Source organism: Pongo abelii, chromosome 14 (genome assembly GCF_028885655.2).
Source record: "Pongo abelii isolate AG06213 chromosome 14, NHGRI_mPonAbe1-v2.0_pri, whole genome shotgun sequence".
Taxonomy (NCBI): domain Eukaryota; kingdom Metazoa; phylum Chordata; class Mammalia; order Primates; family Hominidae; genus Pongo; species Pongo abelii.
In genome coordinates this window covers 99,919,413-99,941,588 of record NC_071999.2, presented here as the reverse complement: position 1 = coordinate 99,941,588, position 22,176 = coordinate 99,919,413, and the positions used below count along the sequence as shown (strand labels likewise).

At 35.9% G+C, this 22,176-nt stretch overlaps 1 protein-coding gene across 7 annotated transcripts in view; it reads right to left on the bottom strand.

The window, feature by feature from the left end:
• The window catches only part of GPC6 (glypican 6), a 1,198,922-nt gene that overhangs the window by 586,672 nt on the left and 590,074 nt on the right, over window positions 1–22,176 (bottom strand). For all 7 annotated transcript variants that reach the window (XM_063714643.1, NM_001131444.1, XM_063714644.1 and 4 more), the window contains 1 exon segment: window positions 7,990–8,381. In XM_063714643.1, the coding sequence (XP_063570713.1) occupies window positions 7,990–8,381 (392 nt within the window).

Below are 22,176 nucleotides of genomic sequence, written 5' to 3'. Positions count from 1 at the left end.
CTTCAAATTCCTTAACTTAAAAATAATATGCCCAAATGATATGGTTCAAATCTACTTCCTGGCCTCATCTCCAAACAACCATAACATTTCATGATTTATGCCTTTGCACATGCTGGGCCCTTGGCAAGAAAGCCATACCTCTTTTTTCCCTCTGTGAGATGCTATTCATTCTTTAAGTCCACATCTGATGATTCCCTACTCTAAGATGTCTGCTCCCATTTCCCAAGGTAAAGGGAAACATGTATTTCCCTTGGTTCATATAGTATTTTATTCATACGTCTGTCACCCTGATTAATTACACTACACTTGGACTTTTCATACTGTCTCTCTTCGTGATAGACTGTGAATCCCTCGGGGACAATTCCATTCGTTGTTTTTCCCTCTGTTTCTTAGAGAAGTGCCTGGCACATAGTAGGTGCTCAGCCCATGTCTGTCCCTTGAAAGTACTGGAATGCTTCTATCCACAGAAATTTTTTAAAATTATGTAGGCAGAATAGACAAACAAAACCATTAATGAAATAGATGGTTTTCATTCAAGGGTTCAATGAAGGGCTCTATCCTTGTCTCCTGCAAATCATTGCTTTGTACTTTATGGCTCAAGGATAACATGCTTGTAGCTCCCTGCACACATCATTCGGTTTCACACCTCTGCACTTCTGCTCTGTAACTGCCTCTGCCTAAAATGTCCTTCACTATGCTAGGTGCCCTCATCACCTGCCCAACACATATGCAACCCTTAACACATGGTTCAAGGAAAGTGTACTTGTGACCCCTCCTACCAAATTAAGCTAGGTGCCTCTCCTCTCAGTTCCCAAATCATTTATTGCATAATAAATGTTCATTACATAAATAATGTTCATATACATAAATGAATATGTATTCATTATATATTGGCATTATTTGCTTCTGTTTCACTCTTCCTAATTATTACTTGCAAATGCTGTAACCTGCTTAGTCTTCATATCTCAGGAAGTTAACCAACAGTACTTGACATACAAAATACAAAGAACAAATGTTTACTGATCAGGGCTGAGCTAAATCTCTATAGTGGCTCTTTTTTTACAGGAGTTAACATTTGGGTCAGATGAAGGTTGGATTATCATAACCACCTATCTCAGATTGTAGAAGACAGAAGTTTATATTCAATAGGTACAATATAGTTATTAGGACTGTGGTTCCAAACAAGTTTTTCTAGCCATGGTACATTTAGATAGGGTTATGGAATCCGTAACTTCTTTCAATATGAATAAAACTTCAAAATCAGTGGATTCAGTGGAGAGACAGGTGGTTGTTTTAATTGACTTCCTATACATAGTATAATTTTACCATAAAGTAATATAATTCAGACATAGGTTACTGGAAACATACACAAGCTACAAAAAAACAAGATTACACAAATAGCCTTTAATTCATTGGAAATACATAGCTTCATTTTCCTTGGTTTATACTCTCTTTTTAACAATCTTCCATATTTATACACCTAGGCTATACATTTTGCAAGATTACTTAAAATTAATGAGAAAAATTTAAATTGTTTCAATCAATACAATCAAATTGTTTTAATCAAAGTGGAACTTTCTTACTACTGGAGACTCAACTGTGATACATTCCATATGCTGTTCTAGAGGGGAAAATGTTCTTTTCTTCTACTGACACCTGGACTTTCTTATATTCTTGTAATTTCTAGTGCTTAGCACAGTATCTGAACCATGGTAAGATTCATGCATTTTTAATGATTTATCTTAATAATCTATTTTTGTTATTATGGTTCCTAGTCCCAATATCAATTTCTTACTATTTTTATTGTGAAATTATTTATCAAGTGCAAAGTACTTTCTAAATACAATACTCGAAATACCATCCTAAGATAGCAGTCACAGATTATTACGCTGATTTAAAAGTTGTAAGCATAGAAACATCATTGATAATTTCAAAAGGCTTGCCAATTATTCATAACACTGTATATTATTGAAGTAATCTACATTGAATAATAATCAGTTACAGGAGTGAATACACTAATCACAAATGAACTATAAGAAAACTTTCATTCACCTAAGGCCTTTTTGTGACTGTGTTCATTTCTGGAATGCCCCCCCAAAAATTAACTCCAATCCAAAAACCACCACAGAAGGAACAAAACCAGTAACTCAGGTGATAATGACAACAGGTGATCTTTGTATTCTCAGTTCTTTCTCAAAAGCAAACAGCTAAATAGAATACAATTTTTCTTGTAAATTGAATCCATGGTAAATTCTTCAGAATGGTTTTCCATTGTGATCAGAGAATACTTTAAACAGAGGCATTTGATAGCCTCTATTTCATTAAATTTGGTAATAACATTTTTCCTTATAGTGCATCAACCACATTTATTGAAAGTTGACTTTGTCTGTTGCTTTCTAGGCACACGTTAATGCAAAGCTGTTTAGTTGGGAATGAGCCACTTAAGAGGCTCTTCGAGCAAAAACATCAGTCTATGCAGCAGACATAGGTGGGTATGTGTTGATGAAAATATTCCGGTTTTACTAAAGACTAAAAGTCAGACTTTCTTTTCAAAGTCATGACCCACAGGAAGAAAGATCTTTGCTAGAGAGATGGATAGAGAGATAGATGACAGTATTTGTCAATAGTTCAAGTTATATGGATCCCAGCTCTACTACCTCCCCCATTTGTCTGTAATAAATCAATGAGATGACTTGCAAAGTTGAAATGATTGCTCTTGACACAGTTTACAGTGTTTACTCATAGAAATCACTTTTTAAAAGTTTTTAAATTTATTTATTTATTTTTTTAGAAGGAGTTTTGCTCTTGTTGGCCAGGCTGGAGTGCAATGGCATGATCTTGGCTCACTGCAACCTCTGCCTCCCGGGTTCAAGCGATTCTTCTGCTTCAGCCTCCCAAGTAGCTGGGATTACAGGCATGTGCCACCACACCTGGCTAATTTTGTATTTTTAGTAGAGACAGGGTTTCTCCATGTTGGTCAGGCTGGTCTCGAACTCCTGACCTCAGGTAATCTGCCTGTCTCGGCCTCCCAAAGTGCTCAAATTACAGGTGTGAGCCCTGCGCCCGGCCAGAAGTCACTTTTTTTTGAGACAGGGTCTGGCTCTGTTGCCCAGGCTGAAGTGCAGTGGCACGATCTCAGCTCACTACAACCTCCACCTCCTGGGCTCAAGCCACTCTCCCACTGCAGCCTCTCAAATAGCTGGAACTACAGGTGCATGCCACCATGCCTGGCTAATTTTTGTATTTTTTGTAGAGATGGGATTTTACCATGTTGCCCAGGCTGAGTCTTGAACTCTTGAGCTCAAGCTGTCTACCTGCCTCGGCCTCCTCAAGTGCTAGAATTACAAGTATGAGACACCATGCCATGCCAGAAGTCACTTTAAAGTCATGTCTTCTTAGTGTAAATGGCATCATGATGGACTAGTGAAGACACTATAGTCATTTCCACATTTGCCTTTATAATTAATAAAGACAGGTTTAAGCAGACAATCTGTTAATATCTCTTTATGAAGCCCTCTTTCTTCCTCACAATGTCTGACAAGCCTTCAGAGTGACGGCTGGTATCCATGTTTCCACTCACTAGTGGTGGAAGATAAGGGAATGACGGTGGTATTTTAATAAAGGGACAGTGCTAAAAAATAGTCTGAATCCATTCTGTCAAGGTGACCACATTATCAAAATTCATTTTTTTCTTCATTTTAGAGCTCTTCCTTCCATGCCTTTCTGACATCACTTAGCACAATATGGAACATGGAAACTGACTTGCTAGCAGGTCCACGAACAGTAGTTAGTACTACAAACAACTGAGGGTAGCTCAGGGACTCAATTGTAGTTACACAGATAGAAACAGAGATGGACAATGGTAAAGTCTTTCTACATCTTAATTTATTTCATTAAAAAAGCTTTACACAAGACATTCATGTATGCATGCTTGCACATACATGCATGCGCACACACACACACACACACACACACACACACACACACACACACACATACCCCTCAGGCACCTGGCTTAAGAAATAGTATGTTATTGATAACTTAGAAATCTCTATGTATCCCTCCTTCATCTTACCTCTAAACTGCATCTCCAGAGGTGAGCACCACCTGATTTTTTGTATCATTCTTTGAAATTTCTTTGGAGTTTTACTACATATATTTTTATTCCTAAACAATGTATTGCTTAGTTTTACATTTTTGAATTTCATACAAATGTATGTATTTTAGATGATTTGATGTTTATCACTCACAATGAGGTTTCTGTGATTCATTTATGAGCACTTTCTATGCTCTGGAAAATTTCATGATGTGAAGAGATCACCATTTAGGCAGACGGGCCATTTGTGACATTTCTACTTTCTAAGTCATTGTAAAAGATCCTGCTACAAACACTCTTCTACACGTCTAATTGTATGCACGTGTAACAGTTTATCCGGATGAAATTGAAGTTTTGGAATAGGTACATCTTCAACAATACAGGTATTTTCAGATTATTATCTAAAGTGAGCATATCAATTGATAATTCCACCAGCAATGCATGGAGGTTCCTGATATTCCACCTCTCACCAACACTTGACATGCTCAAAATGGTCATTCACACAGAAAATGAATCCTGGCTGGCTGACCACAGATATTCACTAAGAATCACATAGTGCTTCTAAGAGTCAGACCTAGAATTATAGTTACTTAAAATAAACTGGCCCCATCTGAAGGCTAGAAAAAGACTGTTTGTATCGATAAGATGGCAAGCAGAAGTTTTAAAAATAATTCTGTTGATGCTTACAATTTAGACCTCCATTTTTCTGGTAAGAAATTTCCCAATAATGTTCTGAACATTATGTCAAAACATTTGTGTCAAACTGCTGTGTTCTGCCAAAGAGGTAAATTTTCCAGTCAAAGCAATTAATTAGAAGATATTCATGATGTCTTTCAAGATTAAGAAGTCACCATAAATGCAGAGAGAAACTGAAAAGAAAAAAAAATCACTCAAATCAGGATGCAGGAGATAAGCTAGTTTGTTGATCTCCATTTGGGAATTTTGCTTTGAGTTTTCTAACTCTTCTGTCATCATTTCTCCAACTCTAAATCACTCAATTAATAGACCATAAAGAGGCTTCAGGTTTATGAAGGGCTTAAACCTCAAACACAATTCTTGCTTCTCTTCTTAATGTATTTAGTCTTGTGATATTTTATTCTTATTACAAAAATACCTTGGGTGCTGAAAATCATCATAGTACCAGTAGATCACAAATTGCTAGTTTAGTCAGCTCTAGACCATCTTGTAATCATTAGGTGAGGAAGTTCATTGGTAAAATACTTAAATTCCTGAGACGAATTATTCACAAAAACATTGCTCAGCTTCTTTCAAACCAAGGCTATATATACATATACCATCTCTCTCTCTCTCTCTCTTTCTCTCTCTCTCTCTCTCTCTCTCTCTCTCATCTATCTATCTACCCATCCATCCATCCATCCATCCATCTTTCTATCTCTCTACCCATCTCCAAAAGACAGTGCCCAAATGTCAGGATGGGGCTTATAATTTTAACTGATTAGGGATGATGATGAAACTCAGGTCAAACAAGCCAATATCTGCAAGGAACAGTTAACTTTCCATGGTTAAATGACCTACAAACTATATTCCATGCCCACAGCAATTGTTCTGCAAAAGAATGGTGGTCCTAAAGAGATCAGTGGGAGAGAGAATACAGTGTTGGAAAATACATTTCTCACCACTTCTAGAGAAAAAGGTCATACTCTACTGACGGTTGGCTCATGAGGTCATCCTTCACCAGAAGGAAGAGCGTGTTAGACTTTGGTCAACAAAGACCTCAGTTGAGACATTCAGAGAGTGACCAAGGAGAGACACCATCTCTGGGCAGTTGTGAATGCCACTCGCTGAAAAACTGGAGGGAGAGCCAGCAGCAGCCTCCCTCATGGCTTTGTAGACACTTTGCTAGAAAATATTCTGTTATCTCACTGGAAACTTGCCAGATCATAATACACACATCTAAACATTATTAACACGCAATTAAAATAAATACACATAATCAGGAATATATCCATCCATACTTTGAATTTCTTAATTCATATTTCTCAAAGGCTGGCTACATGTTTATCCTTCAACAAAATCAAAAGCTTCAGCTTGCAACCTCTGTGACTAATCCTATTATTGAGTTTAACTTACTAAATTAATTTATACTTATTTTACAACAAAATGCATCTACTCAAGAAAATATGGAATGCATATTTATTTTCTATACTTATTCATATTTTACTGACAGTCCTCAGGTGATGATATTTCCTCTTGCTATTCTACCTAGCTAATTCCTTATAAATTCATTTTTGGGGCTCTAGTTTCTCTGGTATCTAAAACATTGTTGAGATTCAATGTAAAGACATTATATATATATATATATATATATTTTTTTTTTTTTTTTTGAGTTGGGGTCTCGCTCTGTCACCCAGGCTGGAGTGCAGTGGCTCAATCTCGGCTCACTGCAAGCCCCGCCTCCCAGATTCACGCCATTGTCCTGCCTCAGCCTCCCGAGTAGCTGGGACTACAGGCGCCCACCACCACGCTTGGCTAATTTTTCGTATTTTTAGTAAAGATGGGGTTTCACCATGTTAGCCAGGATGGTCTCGATCTCCTGCCCTCAAGATCCGCCCACCTCGACCTCCCAAAGTGCTGGGATTACAGACGTGAGCCACTGCGCCTGGCAAAGATATTATTTTAAACATTAGAATAATATGCCCTTTATATTGATAAATAAGCCCTTGTAATTATTTCCTTCAGCACCTTCCTAGAAATAATCCTTCTGTATGCTCAAATAAACATTTAGGAAATTAACAATTTAAAATGGGCTATTACGGATTTTACTGACAGTGCAATAGAGAAACATTTGTAAGGGTACACACAATCTTTATGCTAGGATGTAAATATTGAGGAGACCAAAGTGTCAAAAAAAAAAAAAAAAGAAGCATTGCAGGACAGTACCAATAGTTATGAAAAATACTGTGGCTTTTTGGCATGGCCCTCCAATAGAAAAGTAGTGTTTGGGAATAATCCTTATACAAATATACCTTCTTGGAGTAACATAATACCAGATTCCTGTTATGTATTATTTTTAAGTTTACTTCTTTAAGTAATTATCTTTCATTTTATTTGTAGGACTGACCTCACAAGTGCCTTAAATGTCAAGAAAGAACTTAAACAAAAGCAGATATCCTCTACACAGGAAATATTCAATGTTTAAGTAGTGGAATGTAGAATTATCCCTTATATCCAAGCTATAGAGATGTTATCCTCAAGAAAGGCCCAAAAGTAGATTAATGATCGATCTTATTCATAAGCCCAAGGCAATGCATGGTATGACATTACAAAGATAAGGGGTAACAAAAGAATTTCTCTAGGATAATCTATACTTGGTATTCATTAGTCCTTCCTAATCCAGTAACACAGGTGTCAGCAAAGGGCTCTTCTTTTAACATGAAGGAATTTGGCCACATTGACACGTGTTGAAAAAGGAGAAATGCCAGGTGCCGATGTCCTGAACAATAACTTGTCTCCACTCGCAGGCCCACAAAGACTGTCATCTTGACTCCCTAGAGGATTATAACCTCTGAATGGATTCTTTCATGAGCATTTATCATCCTTAAAACCCTGATCAGAAATATCAAATGATCATAGCTGCAACCTGCCTGCTTTTGCACCATTGGTACTAAAATCTTCTCTGCTATACTGCTGACAAGTATTAACATTAATTTTCAAACCACATAGAATGGCTTAAAATCCTGTTCTCTCTCACACAATGCAAGGAAAACAAAGCCAGAATTATGCTTTGATATTTAACTGATTTCTCTAAGAACAAGGACCCCAATTAAGAATTTTTACCTTGATTTTTTTTTTTTTTTTTTTTGGTAAACATTGGTTTTAAAAACAGAGTAAACAAGGAACACCAATGAGAAAGAAAGCACGTTTTCAATTACCTTGGAAACTCGGTTTGCAACTTCTCTGCCCACAGTCAGCCCCTGGACAAAGGTCCTGGCAGCAATGAAGGCGCGAGTAACCTGAATCTTCAGTTTCCGGGGCACGTCTCCAAATGGCTTGAGCTGGTCAGTGTATTTGCTCACACATTCCAGGTAGTCTTCACTGAAGTGATACTGAGGGTTTATCAGCTGAAACATCCGTTCCAGGAGCCGAGCCCAAAAGTCATTGAGCATTTCCTCCAGATTCACATTACCCCCAGTGTAGTACCTTTTCAGCTCTGTGAAGAGGTCCTGGAAGACTTCTGAATTCTGCATGTACAGCATGCCATAGGTCCGTACAAACATATCATTTAGTGACTTTTCGGCATTCTCCAGGAGTTCTCGGAAAAATTCTGCAGATAAAACAGAAAGAAGTCATAAATTAATGAAATCTAGAAAGCCCAAGGCACCTACTTACCTTAAATACAACTGCTTTTAATTGACATTTTCATGGAAAAACATATCCTGTGATTAAGGTGTTAATGGACAGATAAAAAACATATTTTAAATGGGATTTGACCTACATCTATGACCTTGTACAACTCAAAACAGAATACCCCATGATTTCCATTAACATTAGGAATCTGCCATGTAATCCTCCTCCAAAATAGCTCAATTCTTTAATCATTTCTTGTTAAATTTTAAATAATCCTATGGTTTGATACAAACTCAAATCAAAATATATTGCAAATATAACGTGCAAAGTATTGTTGTTTACATAATGATAAAAACATTTGCTTCCGTTTGTTTATAAATTTGTCCTAACACTAAATTCCATTAAATTGCTTTTATTTGAAATAGTCCATAAATGAGATGTTCAAATTAATGTCATATTTTAGACTCTTTCTAGTTTCTATATATAGCAATCAATTAGCAATGTTCAGATATTCATAATGCAATTAAATTCACTTCATAATAAAGCTATAATGAGCATAATTTAGGTGGCCATAATGAGTCAGAAAGACTTAGAGTATCTTGGATTATCATTACAAATATAAACCATCATGTTATAGAACTTGAATAAAATATTGACAATTGGACTTTCTGGTTAGGAGGTTCTAAATGAAAAAGCGCACACCAATAATTCAAATCTTCCACTTTGCAACAGCACTTGAGTGTTACTGGGATCCCTTATAGGATGCAAAAAAATAAGACAGAAATTAAAGCCATTGGGTATCATTAGCCTCACTGGCCCTCATGCTAGGCTCCCTTAAGACACACTTCGTGTGTATAGGGCACCTATCCTTTTGCACAAATAAGCTTGGGTAGAGCAAGTTCAAGTTTTATCTCATTTAGAGATTATAAATTGGGGTGGGGAAAGAGCTAAGGAAGGATAATGCTTCTGAGGTTATCAATCTAAGTTCCCAAGAGTAAAATGTTTCTGCTTTATCTCTTCATAGTCCCTGTTTATTCCCTGAAATTATGCCCCTTCTCAGAAATGCAGGGACAAATCAAGTCCTGCATACTTCAAAAGCTCCAGGAATTTTTAAAAATGACTCTTCTCCTTTCTGGGGTTCTGGATATTCTCTGCTAAGACACAGAAAGGAAATAGTGATGAACACCTCTCCATTAATTCCAAGGAAGCTACTTCTGCATTCTTAGAAGTTGGCTGAAGAAGTGCTTGGTTTAGCCACTTCAGTTCTGATTAATATACAATCAAACCATTGTCTTGATAATTAAATGGTGTCTATGATAATGATAACTGTTTTATATTTGTTTTCAAATCAGACCAAAGCAGCAATGAAAGTACTTTTCATTTGTTTACTTCCTTTCTATGAATTTTTTTTTTTTAAATAGACATTCTGTTGCTACAGTGGCAGCAAAAACTGTGGGATTATAAATACTGTGTAATTTTGTCCAGGTCACCAAATGGTTTTTATTTTTACTAAATGTAAAATAAAGTTAAATATTATTAAATCTCTCTGAATCTTTAAGGATTCGGTAAAGAAAATGACTATTGAAGCAGACAGGGCGAAATTTGCAAAATTGAGAAGCATAAATTTATCAAAATATTTATATATGCTGTATGCTGATGTTGCTTATGATTTTAGGAAATCAAGAGAATTTCATACTTTTTTTCAAAAATGCTAGTTATCTAGTTTGTCCTAAAATGGAAACTATATTAAATTATTAATATAAAAGTATGAGAATATCATAAGTTAAACCTTCCGATCTGGAAACCAAGAATGAAAGTAGCTTGGCCTTGATACAGGAACAGGGTGGAAGGTATAACAGATTGTGAAAGAAGATAAAAAAGAATGGGAAAATCACTGAACTGAAAAATACTAATATAATGAGACTGGAAAGTGGATTCTAATCATGAGCTCTGGACAGCCTATTCATTTATCTTCTTTTTGAGGTCAATTATTTTGTTGGACTTATGAATTAAAGCTTAATTTATTGAATACAGAGTACTGCCTTCAGCAATGAATAGTCAGTAATCAATAGTGTGGTCTGGATTTGCAAAGAGCTTTAAAAAAAAGGGAAAGAGAAGGAAAAAAAATCTCTGATACTCATTGTTCTCCAAAGTCTTGAGAAATAAATGTTTGTCTTAGGAATAAAAATGTCATTTTCTCTTTTACTGAAGGTAACACCTCCTTAGGTTTTTTTTTTATTTTTTCTTCTCCTGGTATGAGGACTCTGAATATTGAGCTATGCTACTTTGAAAGTGAATGGTTCAAACAAGACTGCCCACTCACTATGTCTTGTGGTTTGTTTTTCTTAAGTTTAAATTAGTATTTGTGATTAAGTATAGAAACCAAGTTATCACATTTCAATAAATATGGCTCAAGAAACATTTCCTTAAGTTCCAAGCTTACATTGTTGTCTAAGAGTATGTCATCGTCTCAAAAGTTTTCTATTAGCTTCACTGATCCTCAAAGTCAAGTTATTATTATTTCTTGTTAAAAATCATTAAATGGTTTACTGATCTCATAGTCAAAGTTAATATTGGGTATTGAAAGACGCTAATGTATCAGCCAATTATGACAAATGTTGCTACCTCAAGGCACATTGATCTAAGATCTTATGAATAATGGAGATCCAAGGTACTGAGGCAAAGCTAATGTCCTCCAAAAATAAGGGTACTCATTTCATTTTCACCATGACTGTAGACTTCCACCTTTTGAAGTCTGACTCTTTGAACAAATTACTTTATGCTTGGATGAAAACTGCTTCTCAGCAAACCAAACAAGATGGAGATTTAGAAGACAGTTATGTGATCCATTTTACTGATGAAGTATCATATGCAAGCAACATCAGAGAGAACAAAATTCAAGGACAACATAAGAAAAAGCAATCTCAACTGAACTCTTTTTAATGGAAGAGGGCAAAGCACACATTGGATAAAGTCTTCAGTCAACAAAAATTTTTATCTGCCAAAAACAGTTTGGCAGAAAGAAATGCTATTTGATTTTTTCTTCTTCCCCAATCACAAAATATACATCAAAAGTGGTTGCTTAGGGCTCAGTTACGCTTCATAGGTGCACAAAAAACCTTTCCTAGCCAGCATTAGCCTCTGGGATGATTTTATTCATCTAGAGGGGAGATCTCAATGCAAACATCTGTTTGCTTCAGGGCAGATTGTCTCAAGTGGGAGAACAGTCTTGCAGATAAAAACCACCACTGCGGCAAAAGCAAAAAGAAAGTCTGTGTGATGTGGCCTGATCACTTGGAGAGACTTCTTAAGGGGAAGAAACCAACCCCAAGGAGCCAAGAGGTGCCCTAAGGATAACTGAGAAAGGCTTCAAATGAAGCCTCCAAATAAATGGACTGAAAGGTAAGATGGCACACAGGGACAAGGGGAAGCACAGAAAGAGGAAAAAGGCAGACAAGAGGCTCTCTTCAGTATACATCACACAGCAAAAGCTTTTCCCATTCAACTCAGAAATGTCTTGTTAACACTACATAGATAAACATGTTCTGTGCTGGATTAGGTACAGGATTGGATTAAGTACTAAATAACATCCTTTTCCTATTTTTTTCATGCTCTCAGAGACATTTCCTATTAAAAACTTGTTTAAAATGAATGTTACAGCATGGTGATGTGAATCTATATCCTTTCGGAACCCAAGGAGCGAAAAGCTTTGGTCATTAGTCAGTCGAGATTATAGCACTTGTCCTACTGTGGGAAGCAGGTATGCTGTTTCCTTCCTTAAACCCAGAAATACACACATGTGTATGCAGTTGTGTATGTTTGTGTAGTTCTCTGCTAATCTCTCTGTTTCTACTCTTCCTCAACAACAGTAGGCTAAATCAGTTTGGTCAGCCCAGCCAAGCTGTGGGTAAGGAATGTTCCATAGGAGGCGCTGTCATGGAGGATAAACTGGTTCTGAAAGCTCACATCTGGCCGGGTGCAGTGGCTCATGCCTGTAATCTGAGCACTTTGGGAGGCCAAGGTGGGCAGATCACCTGAAGTCAGGAGTTCGAGACCAGCCTGGACAACATGGTGAAACCCCGTCTCTACTAAAAATACAAAATTAGCCGGGCATGGTGGCAGGCACCTGTAGTCCCAGCTACTCAGGAGGCTGAGGCAAGAGAGTCACTTGAACCCAGGAAGCGGAGGTTGCAGTGAGCCGAGATCCTGCTGCTGCACTTCAGCCTGGGGGACAGAGCAAGATCCATCTCAAAAAAAAAAAAAAAAAAAAAAAAAGAAAATAATAAAATTAAAAAAAAAAGATGAAAGCTGACATCCTATAAGGGTTGTGATCCACAGACACTCCATAAACTTACCAGCCTGCCTTCCCTCCTGCCTTTCTGGAGGTGAAATGAGGAGTATTCTTTCTCATTCCACACACATGAGTCAGCTTTCAGATATATCTTTTGAGATCATTTCTCCTTTCAAAAGGCATCTTGCTTATTTAACAGCCTGATATAATCTGCAGGAAAATGCTGAGTTAATGAGGAACGTTAATGAAGGGAGACCCACAGTGCCATTTATCCTCTTCTGCATTAGACTGTGAGGGAGGGAAAACATGGTCCCAAATGGCCTATCTCTTCCCACTTCCCAGAGGCTGGGACCTTGAAAGTAAGTAGAGTAAAGATGGACATTGCTCAGGACGTCTGTCCTTGTCACATGAGGCGGTGTCCTTTGCAAGCTGTAGCTTGTGTGCTATTGAGCAGTAGATGACCCTAGCCTATCTCAGGTGTCAACTTCAGCACTGTGCACATTTTGAGCTGGATAATTCTTTCTTTGGGCAGGGGTTTGGGGAGCACTGTGCTGTATATTGTAAATTATTAAGTAGCATGCCTGGCCTCTACCTTTTAGATGCCAGTGGCGCATCCTTCTCTCAGTAGTCACAGCCAAAATGTCATCAAACATTATCAAATGTCCTTCTGGGGACAAGACCACTCTCACTCCCTTCCTTACCCCCACCTGCTGAGAGCCACCCTTCTACTGATAGATTCCAAGGTCTACTAATAGAACATTAAAAATATTCAGAGAAAAGGCCAGCCTATTTCTAAACCTCATCTCATCAACCCCATGATTTGTTTGTAATACAAATTTAAGGTGCTGTGTCTTAAATGGAAGGAACTGAAATACAGGTTGTATTCACAGTAAGATTCTTGGTAGTCAATACTGCCATTTCCATGTATGGTGCCTGTCACATGATAGTGCCTTAAAAAGTGATGAATAGTGAATAAATGAATAGATCGATGGATGAACATGACCATCCAGTGAAATACATCCTGACTCCATTGGTTCTGGACTTCTTTTTGATAGTGATGATTTTGTGGGCCCGCCTCAGAGAAAGAAAGATCCCAAAAACCACATCTTAGAGCAGGACATAACTGATTTGCCCTCTTATCATCTTGCAAATTCTTATACATTTATGCACATATAAATATTCATGTATAACCCCCCATGCTCCAAGCTCATGTGTACCTACGCATAAAATATTGTGCCTTTGTTTAAAAAAAAAATGTTGCCTATCAATATCGCTCTGCCAGAGCTTGACTTTCTCTCCAAACTCTGCCTGTCCTGAGCCATTCTTTGCCTGGCTTAATGATTGCTTCTGCTGTTGTGTCCCTGCTGGGACATGACTTTATAGTGCATTATCTCACCAAGCTGATTGCACTCACTTTCACTCACATACTACATTTAAGCAATGCCCAGCATGCTACATTAGAGTTAATTCCCAAACCACTTTTGAGTCTCACACATTGCAGTCTCACACATAAAGCCTTCTTCCACTCAATAAGTCATCTGCTGTATTGAATAAACTCACATTGAAGCTTTGCTCAAGTGTTGTTTTTAATAAGCAAGACCATGGCATCCTTTATTTCCTCATTCATACAGTTTTTTAAAAAACAGTTATATAAGGGAAAAAGGAAAAGAACTATTTCCAAAAGATATTACATTGTCTCAGCACTTTTTTCTTAAACATCACTTGCATTTTTTTTTCTGTAAAAAGCAGATTCTTTGAATGTATTTTTTAGATTTTGAGGTTGAAATTATATAAAGATATTTTTTAAATTACAGTTTATTTTAAAAGGGAGAAATAAAAATCTATGATTATTAAAAGACAATATTGCTTTAAGCAATAATTCCTTTGGGATTTGCCACTTCTGCATCTCATAATTCACACTTTCCTTTGCTCTGAATGTGTGTAGGTGTATGTTTTTATAAATTAAGTTTATTATAAATATTATTATTTACTCAACTAATTATTCCTAGGACTTAACAAAAGCCTATATAATTTCAAAGTGATTTCGTAGTAAGAATCCACATCTTTCCTGTTTGAGAGGTTATTAGAACCAAATTTTTAACCCTCAAGTAAATGTCCCTCCCCTCCATATACACAAACTAATTAAAAATGCCAGTAATATGGCAATAGAACACCTTCATCATTTCCATTTGTCTTTGTTATATTTTAGGAGAAAAGTAAAGATACAACACTTTAACTGGAGACAAAAGTGGATTTGAAACAGTGAATGATGCTAATTTCAAGTAAAAGTAGAGATAGTACCTAAGATGTTGCCTGACTTCTAATGGGCATCAGATATTTTATTACAGGCTTTACATACTTGCATGGCAATCAGTTATTATTTTATCTAGTCTGCAGATAAGAAAGCTGAGGCTCAAAATGTTAAGTGAGTTGCCCTAGATCAATAGAACCAGAATGCAACCCAGAGATCCAAAACGATGATAGACAAGAAATAGTTCTAGGAAAGAACAAGACAGCAGGGTGGCTTTGTAGTCTATCCTAAGTCAAATTTTCAGACCATGATATGAATAATTAATGGGAAGCATTATAAACTCTTAGGACAGTGGATAAATTCATATTTAAATATAAATTGCAAAATGCATTCTAAAGTCATATCTAAATTATTTATAAAAATAATTTTTCGGCCAGGCATGGTGGCTCACGTCTGTAATCCCAGCACTTTGACAGGCCAAGGTGGGCGGATCATGAGGCCAGGAGATCGAGACCGTCCTGGCTAACATGGTGAAACCCTGTCTCTACTAAAAATAAAAAAAATTAGCCAGGCGTGGTGGCGGGCACCTGTAGTCCCAGCTCCTCAGGAGGCTGAAGCGAGAGAATTGCTTGAACTCAGGAGGCAGAAGTTGCAGGCAGCCGAGATCGTGCCACTGCACTCCAGCCTGGGTGACAGAGCGAGACTCCATCTCAAAGAAAATAATAATAATAATAATAATAATAATAATAATAATAATGATAATAAAGAAAATGTGGCACTTATAAACCATGGAATACTATGCATCCATAAAAAAGGATGAGTTCATGTTCTTTGCAGGACATGGCTGAAACTGGAAACCATCATTCTCAGCAAACTAACACAAGAACAGAAAACCAAACACTGCATGTTCACACTCATAAGTGGGAGTTGTACAATGAGAACACATGGACACAGGGAGAGGAACATCACACACTGGGGCTTGTCGGGGGATGGGGGTCTAGGGGAGGGATAGCACTAGGAGAAATACCTAATGTAGGTGATGGGTTGATGGGTGCAGGAAACCACCAACGCACATGTATACCTATGTAACAAACGTGCATATTCTGCACATGTACCCCAGAACGTAAAGTGTAATAAAATAATAATAATAATTTTCATGTGTGATTATTGTCCCATTAATATTAAGTAGTTAATGCAGATAACTGAGCCTGGACAGCATGCTCAAACCTCTGGGATTGGTATATTTTCCTAAAAGGGGGGACTTCTGCTAGAAGAAAATCAAACACAGAACCTGGGATTATCAGTACAGTATATAGAACAGTGACTGGCATAGAAAAGGATAGTTAAAATGTTTGACCAAAATGGTGCCTCATTTTATGATATTTGTACACATAGAAAATATTGTGTAAATCATAATTCATAATATGTATATACATATATGTATATACAAATATGTGTATATTTGGATATATAGACAATATTGTGTAAATAATTTTATGTATATCGTATTATATATTTTAAGTAAAATATGTATTTTATGTATATCATATTATGTGTATACATATTATTATGTATATATGTATATACATACAACAATTATACATATATGTGAATACATTCACATATCCCTGACAAATTACATAGAAATCATATTTTCATATTAGATAATATACTTAAATAAATAATTCAGTTGTAAGTCTTAACATTTTGTTAAAATTCTCTATAATAGTTATCCTTTAAGGAAATGAGTGTCCTTAAAATAAGAGCTATTAATGTTATTTGTTTCAACCAAGGAGACTCATAGACAGGGGGCCCTGCCTTTGTTCAGCAATCTCAATGGAAAGACAAGTTAGAGAAACTGAGGAAGAACAAAAAAAGCTGATCACGTAGTACATCTACTGTGAGATGTGATTGTCCAAATATAATACAGAAAAGATATGTTTCCTCTTCCAAAATGGAGTTCTAATACAGGATGTTATTTACAGTTGAGTACTGTGGTTGCAAATGATTATAATTGCAACACTTAAAAATCCCGATGTCCTAAATTTGTGCTTCTCGAGGTACATTTGATCAGCCCAGGAAGAGACTGTGCACCTGAACTGTGCATCCCAGGCCCCAGGAGAGGTTCAGCACCCAGGACAATGCTTCTAGTACTGAACATCCCCAGCAGAGAATCTGCTTACCTTTCCTATATGAGTATTTTTCAGGCCTATTTCCTCTTCAGGACCCTTATCCCTATAACATTATTAAATAACTTGAAAACAAGTGTTTCAGAGGACATACTTTACGAAATACCATAACAGTTTCAAGAAGGGGTTGCTTCTAGTCAGCAACCTATTGTAAGTCCTGTGAGCCAAGAATGGTTTTCACATTTTTCTGTTTGAATACAAACAAAGAAGAAAACCAACAACAAAAGATGATATATCACAGAGATTTTATGTGGTATAAAATGACAAAAGTATTTAATATCTAGTCCTTTACCAAAAAATTTTGCCAATCCTTAGCATGGCAGGTCAAAATCTTAAGTGAGACACTCAAAGATAAATTAATCCAACAAAACATATCATGCCTTTAAATTCTTGTAGTCAAGAAGACAGTTTAATTATTAGTCTGCCAACTCTCTCATAAACAGTAGAATAAAAGTTCCTTTTCTTTCATTATTTTCATATGTTAAAATGTGCTCTGAAAACTCCACAATGCACTCATCTCTTTATATTCCTTTGCACGGTAGCTAAAATCTAAAAGTGACTCCTTAAATCATGTAAATGATTTGGAGGATTCAGGTGAATTTAGTGATTTTAAAGTGAGACACTCCTAAATTTTTCTAAGGCTGTAGTCTAATGAGTCCCAGGAGACTTAAAAAAATCTCACAGTAACTCTGACATTTAAAAGAGTATAGAGATGAAAAAGAATTAAAAAAAAAAACCTCCTTTGATACTGGGTTAAGAAAAACTATTGCTATTACAATTTCCTTTTTTTTTTTTAACTTTCCATTCATGACAATTAATAAAAATAGAAATTTAAACTATGTTTTAACATCTTATAAAAACTATCAAAGGACCTGCAACAAAATATTCATCACAAAACAAGGAGAATTATTTTCAGAAAATCATAAGTATATTGGCTGTTAAGAATACTATAATACATAATTCAAAAAATGTCCACAATATTTAATCCAAGGATCACTTTGTATTATATTACTCTCAATGTGTATTGGAAACTCTTAAACATTAAAAATTAAATTTACTTAAATTATATATAAGTAGAAACAAGAGTTCTAGGGCAATACTCCTATTCAATAAGTCAAGTAAATCAAGAATATAATAATGCATTTTAATGCATTATTCAGGTCAATTGTACATCACCAGTTTATGTTTTTCCAATGTGTCTAATCTAATAAGCTTTTCCATGAAGAAATTTTTAATGAAAAGTCATCAGTATACAACCATGAATGTTTATTAAAAATAATCAATACCTTGCACCAAAGTACTTCAATTTAATTCCATTAAAGTCAGCTGAAGACTAAATGCCGGATTTTTCAGAATCAAGTGTGTAGTTCAGTTGCAAAAATGAAAGTTTCCCAAAAAGCAGCACTATGTAACTATTTGACATAGGGAGATTTGAAGCAATAAAGCAGTTTGTAGAAATGTTGACTTGAATCCACATTTCACAAGGTTAAACTTTTTCTATACTTAGTGATCCTTTACACATTAGACTGATAAATGTTTTATTTCTTGGTAGGTTATTTCTCCCAAAGATATCTTTTAAAGCAAGAAAGACTGATTAGGCCATTTACGTTCTCACGGTGGTATAGATAAACTATTAATTCCCAGAATCATGAATTAAGTCTGAAATGTGCTGATGGTTGCTGCTAAAAGCAAACAACTGCTTTGAGCCTATGGACTGCATTTCTATCTCACTCTAAGCTCTGAATATAAAATTAAAAGCTGAGATGCTTTCGCAGTTCACTTTCATCATTGCAGTTTCCTAGCATTGGCCTAAAGAAAACGGCCTCTGGGCCTGGCCCGCAAATCTGCTTCCATTTTTCTTTCAGAAATGACTTTAACCACAGTGTGGGATGCCTGTTTAACCCTTTATGCACCTAAAGTATATAACTGTATTAACGGTAACTTAAAATAATTTCCAGCTTTTTTATTCTCAACTGTAAGAGGCAATTAGGTTTCCAAATCATGATGGTAGTATTAACAATATATATTAATCTGTTCACAAACCCAGTTTTTTCCCCAGCTCCCGTTCCTTCTTCACCTAAACATTTGTTGGACTAGAAGATGGAAAAACTCCAAGAACAAACCACCAAGGATCAAATCTGGGATGTGGACCCAAAGCTACTTTTTTGCTAAAAGCCAGTGATAAGGACCTGGGGCTATTGGAACAAAAGATTGTGTAGGCTCTAAGGAGACTAAAGAGGAACAGCCAAATGGAGTTTACTTTTTCCTTCCTTCTTCACATAGTTCAGTGGTTTTCAACCCAGGGTGAAAATCACTTTTAAAAATCACTTTTAAAAATCTTGATGCCCAGGCTGCATTCATTTTCTCTGGGAGTGGGATCCAGGTACCAGTATATCTTCAAGCTCCCCAGGTGATCCCAGTGTGCAGCCAAGATTGAGAATCACTGCAGCTCTTTGTTCTCCAACGCTTTCATTTTAGTTGATGTATGATGGTGGTTCCATGGACAGTGGAAGGAGAAATGGGGATGGAGCCATATTATACATCATGAAACCCCCCAATTCTATTCTTTCCTTCATTTCCTTTCCCTTCTCTCTTTACTCCCTGTAGACAGCCAGTATTTGCATCTTGAGAAGAGAGAGTTTCATTGATGAAAGAGTATCAAGAGTATGTGAGGAACACGAGCAGTGCTTCTGAGGACAAGACTGTGCTGGTATCTTTTCCTTTCTCCTCCATTTCTTTTCCATTTATCAGCACCCAGCACTCTCTCTCAACTCTCCCTCTGCCTACATCAATTACAGGACAACGGGCTTGTCCCACGATGCGGGAAGGACGGGTATAGCATGGGAAGAGGAAAGAACAGGGCTTGATACTCCCCCAGCTAATTAATGACCAGGGGAAAAGGAATGTCAGTCACGGCCCACCTAGGGTGCATTTAAGCACGTAACATAGACAACAAAAACTGAAGGTATTGAGAAATGCTGAGTTGTAAAAGCATAATTATATATAAAAATTTAGTGAAAATATTACATCAAGCTAAGTTTTTAGGTTATATCTTTCTGGTCCATCAAAAACTGTCAATACTGAAAAATGTGAAAATTCACAGAATAAAAAAATTTACCTTGTTCCACAGACGTCTAAATAAGAGCAAATGTAAGTAGAACATTATGAGAGTTTAAAAAAAGAAATTGAAAAGTAATATTTTTGTATATTCTAATATATCCCACCTTCATTTCTGAGTTGTTTTAAACTATGTGTGTATATATATAAAAATTATTATATATAATATATACATATATAATAAATATATGATTTACATTAACATAAAATTATATATACTGTATAAAAATATATCTACAATATATTATATAAGTATAAAATTTATATTTTTATTTTATATATACTTATATTTATGTATTATAGATATAGGTATAATTAATAAGTTATATATATAGATATTATAGGTACAATTTTTATAAATTTATATATATATTATTTTTTGACACAGGGTCTCACTCTGTCACCCAGGCTGAAGTGCAGTGGCACCATCTCAGCTCTGCAACCTCCCCCTCCAGGGACTCCCAGGATCCTCCCACCTCAGCCTCCTGGATAGCTGGGACTACAGGTGCACGCCACCACACTGGGCTAATTTTTGTATTTTTTGCAGAGATGGTGTTTTGCCATGTTGCCCAGGCTGATCTGGAACTCCTGAGCTCAAGCCATTTACCTACCTCAGTCTCTCAGAGTGCTAGGATTACAGGCGTGAGCCACTGCACCCAGTCTAAACTATTTATATTTTTTAAAATATAAGTTTTAACTTCTTTGATATTTATTATGAAAGTCTTTTTTAAATAAATAGTGACATGAAAGATGCTTCAGTAGAAAATAACACTAATAAAAGGAAATAGTTCAATTACAAAGGTAAGGTCAAAGATCTGTGTACAAAGATATCCATCCCATTATTATTTATATCAGCTAAAATGAGAAAGGATTTGAAACTCTCACAAGAAGGATAAATCTACACTGCAAAATATTAAGTTATGTTTATAATTATTTTTAAAGAATATTTAAAAGCTAACACCAAATACTATCAGTCAGCTACTATTCCAAGGGATTCTTATATTAACTGATTTCATGTTGTCAACAATCCTATGAGATAGTTATTATTATCATCAACATCTTACATTTAGGGAAACAGAGGCACAGCAAATTTAAGTAACTTCCAAGGTGATGGAGCTGGGATTCCAAACCCAGGCAGCCTTCCTCCAGGTTTAGTGCCTACAGTGATAGACCCAGATTCCATGAGGATTGATGCTGATGCAATTTACAGGACTCCCTTTAACAAATATTATACACAATTATGAGTAGGCACAATTAGGTACAGAGCCTTCGAAAGTGTCTATTAATGGGAAGGTACCTGAAACATAAGCTTCACCAGATTTAAATGAAATCCACCTTTAATATAAAATATAATACCATAATAGTATGCTAAGATAGAAATAAAAGACATAAAAGTATATATCCAGTACAATCTCAGTTTTGTAAATAATTTGTGAATATGCCTATTAAGAAAAATCCAAAGAAAATATATAATAACGATTTACAGTTGGTTGAAGAATACAGTTTGTGGGGGTTTTTTTCCTCTGTACATTGTCTAATTTTCCAAAATTAATATCTGAGGAAACAGAGGCATGGAAAATTTAAGTAGATGGCTATAAATTATTTTCATAGTTGAAAAAAAAACAAATATTATTTTAACTTAAAAGACCTAAAAATATAGGAAGTATTTTGTCTAATAAATCTACCATGGAGAATCCAAGAATCAAGCTGGAAAAAAAAAAAGCATAAAGAGGGCAGAAGGTAAACAAGTAATTTACTCAAAATCACAGAATGTAACAAAAACGTAGCATGGAATAGAATTTGGGTCTCCACTCTAAATATAGTGAATTAATGCTGACTAGTAAAAAGGGTTTAATAAACAAAAGAAGTAAGTAGTAATCTCTAAAGCACAGCGTGCTGGCTATAAAATAATAGTCCCCAGCAT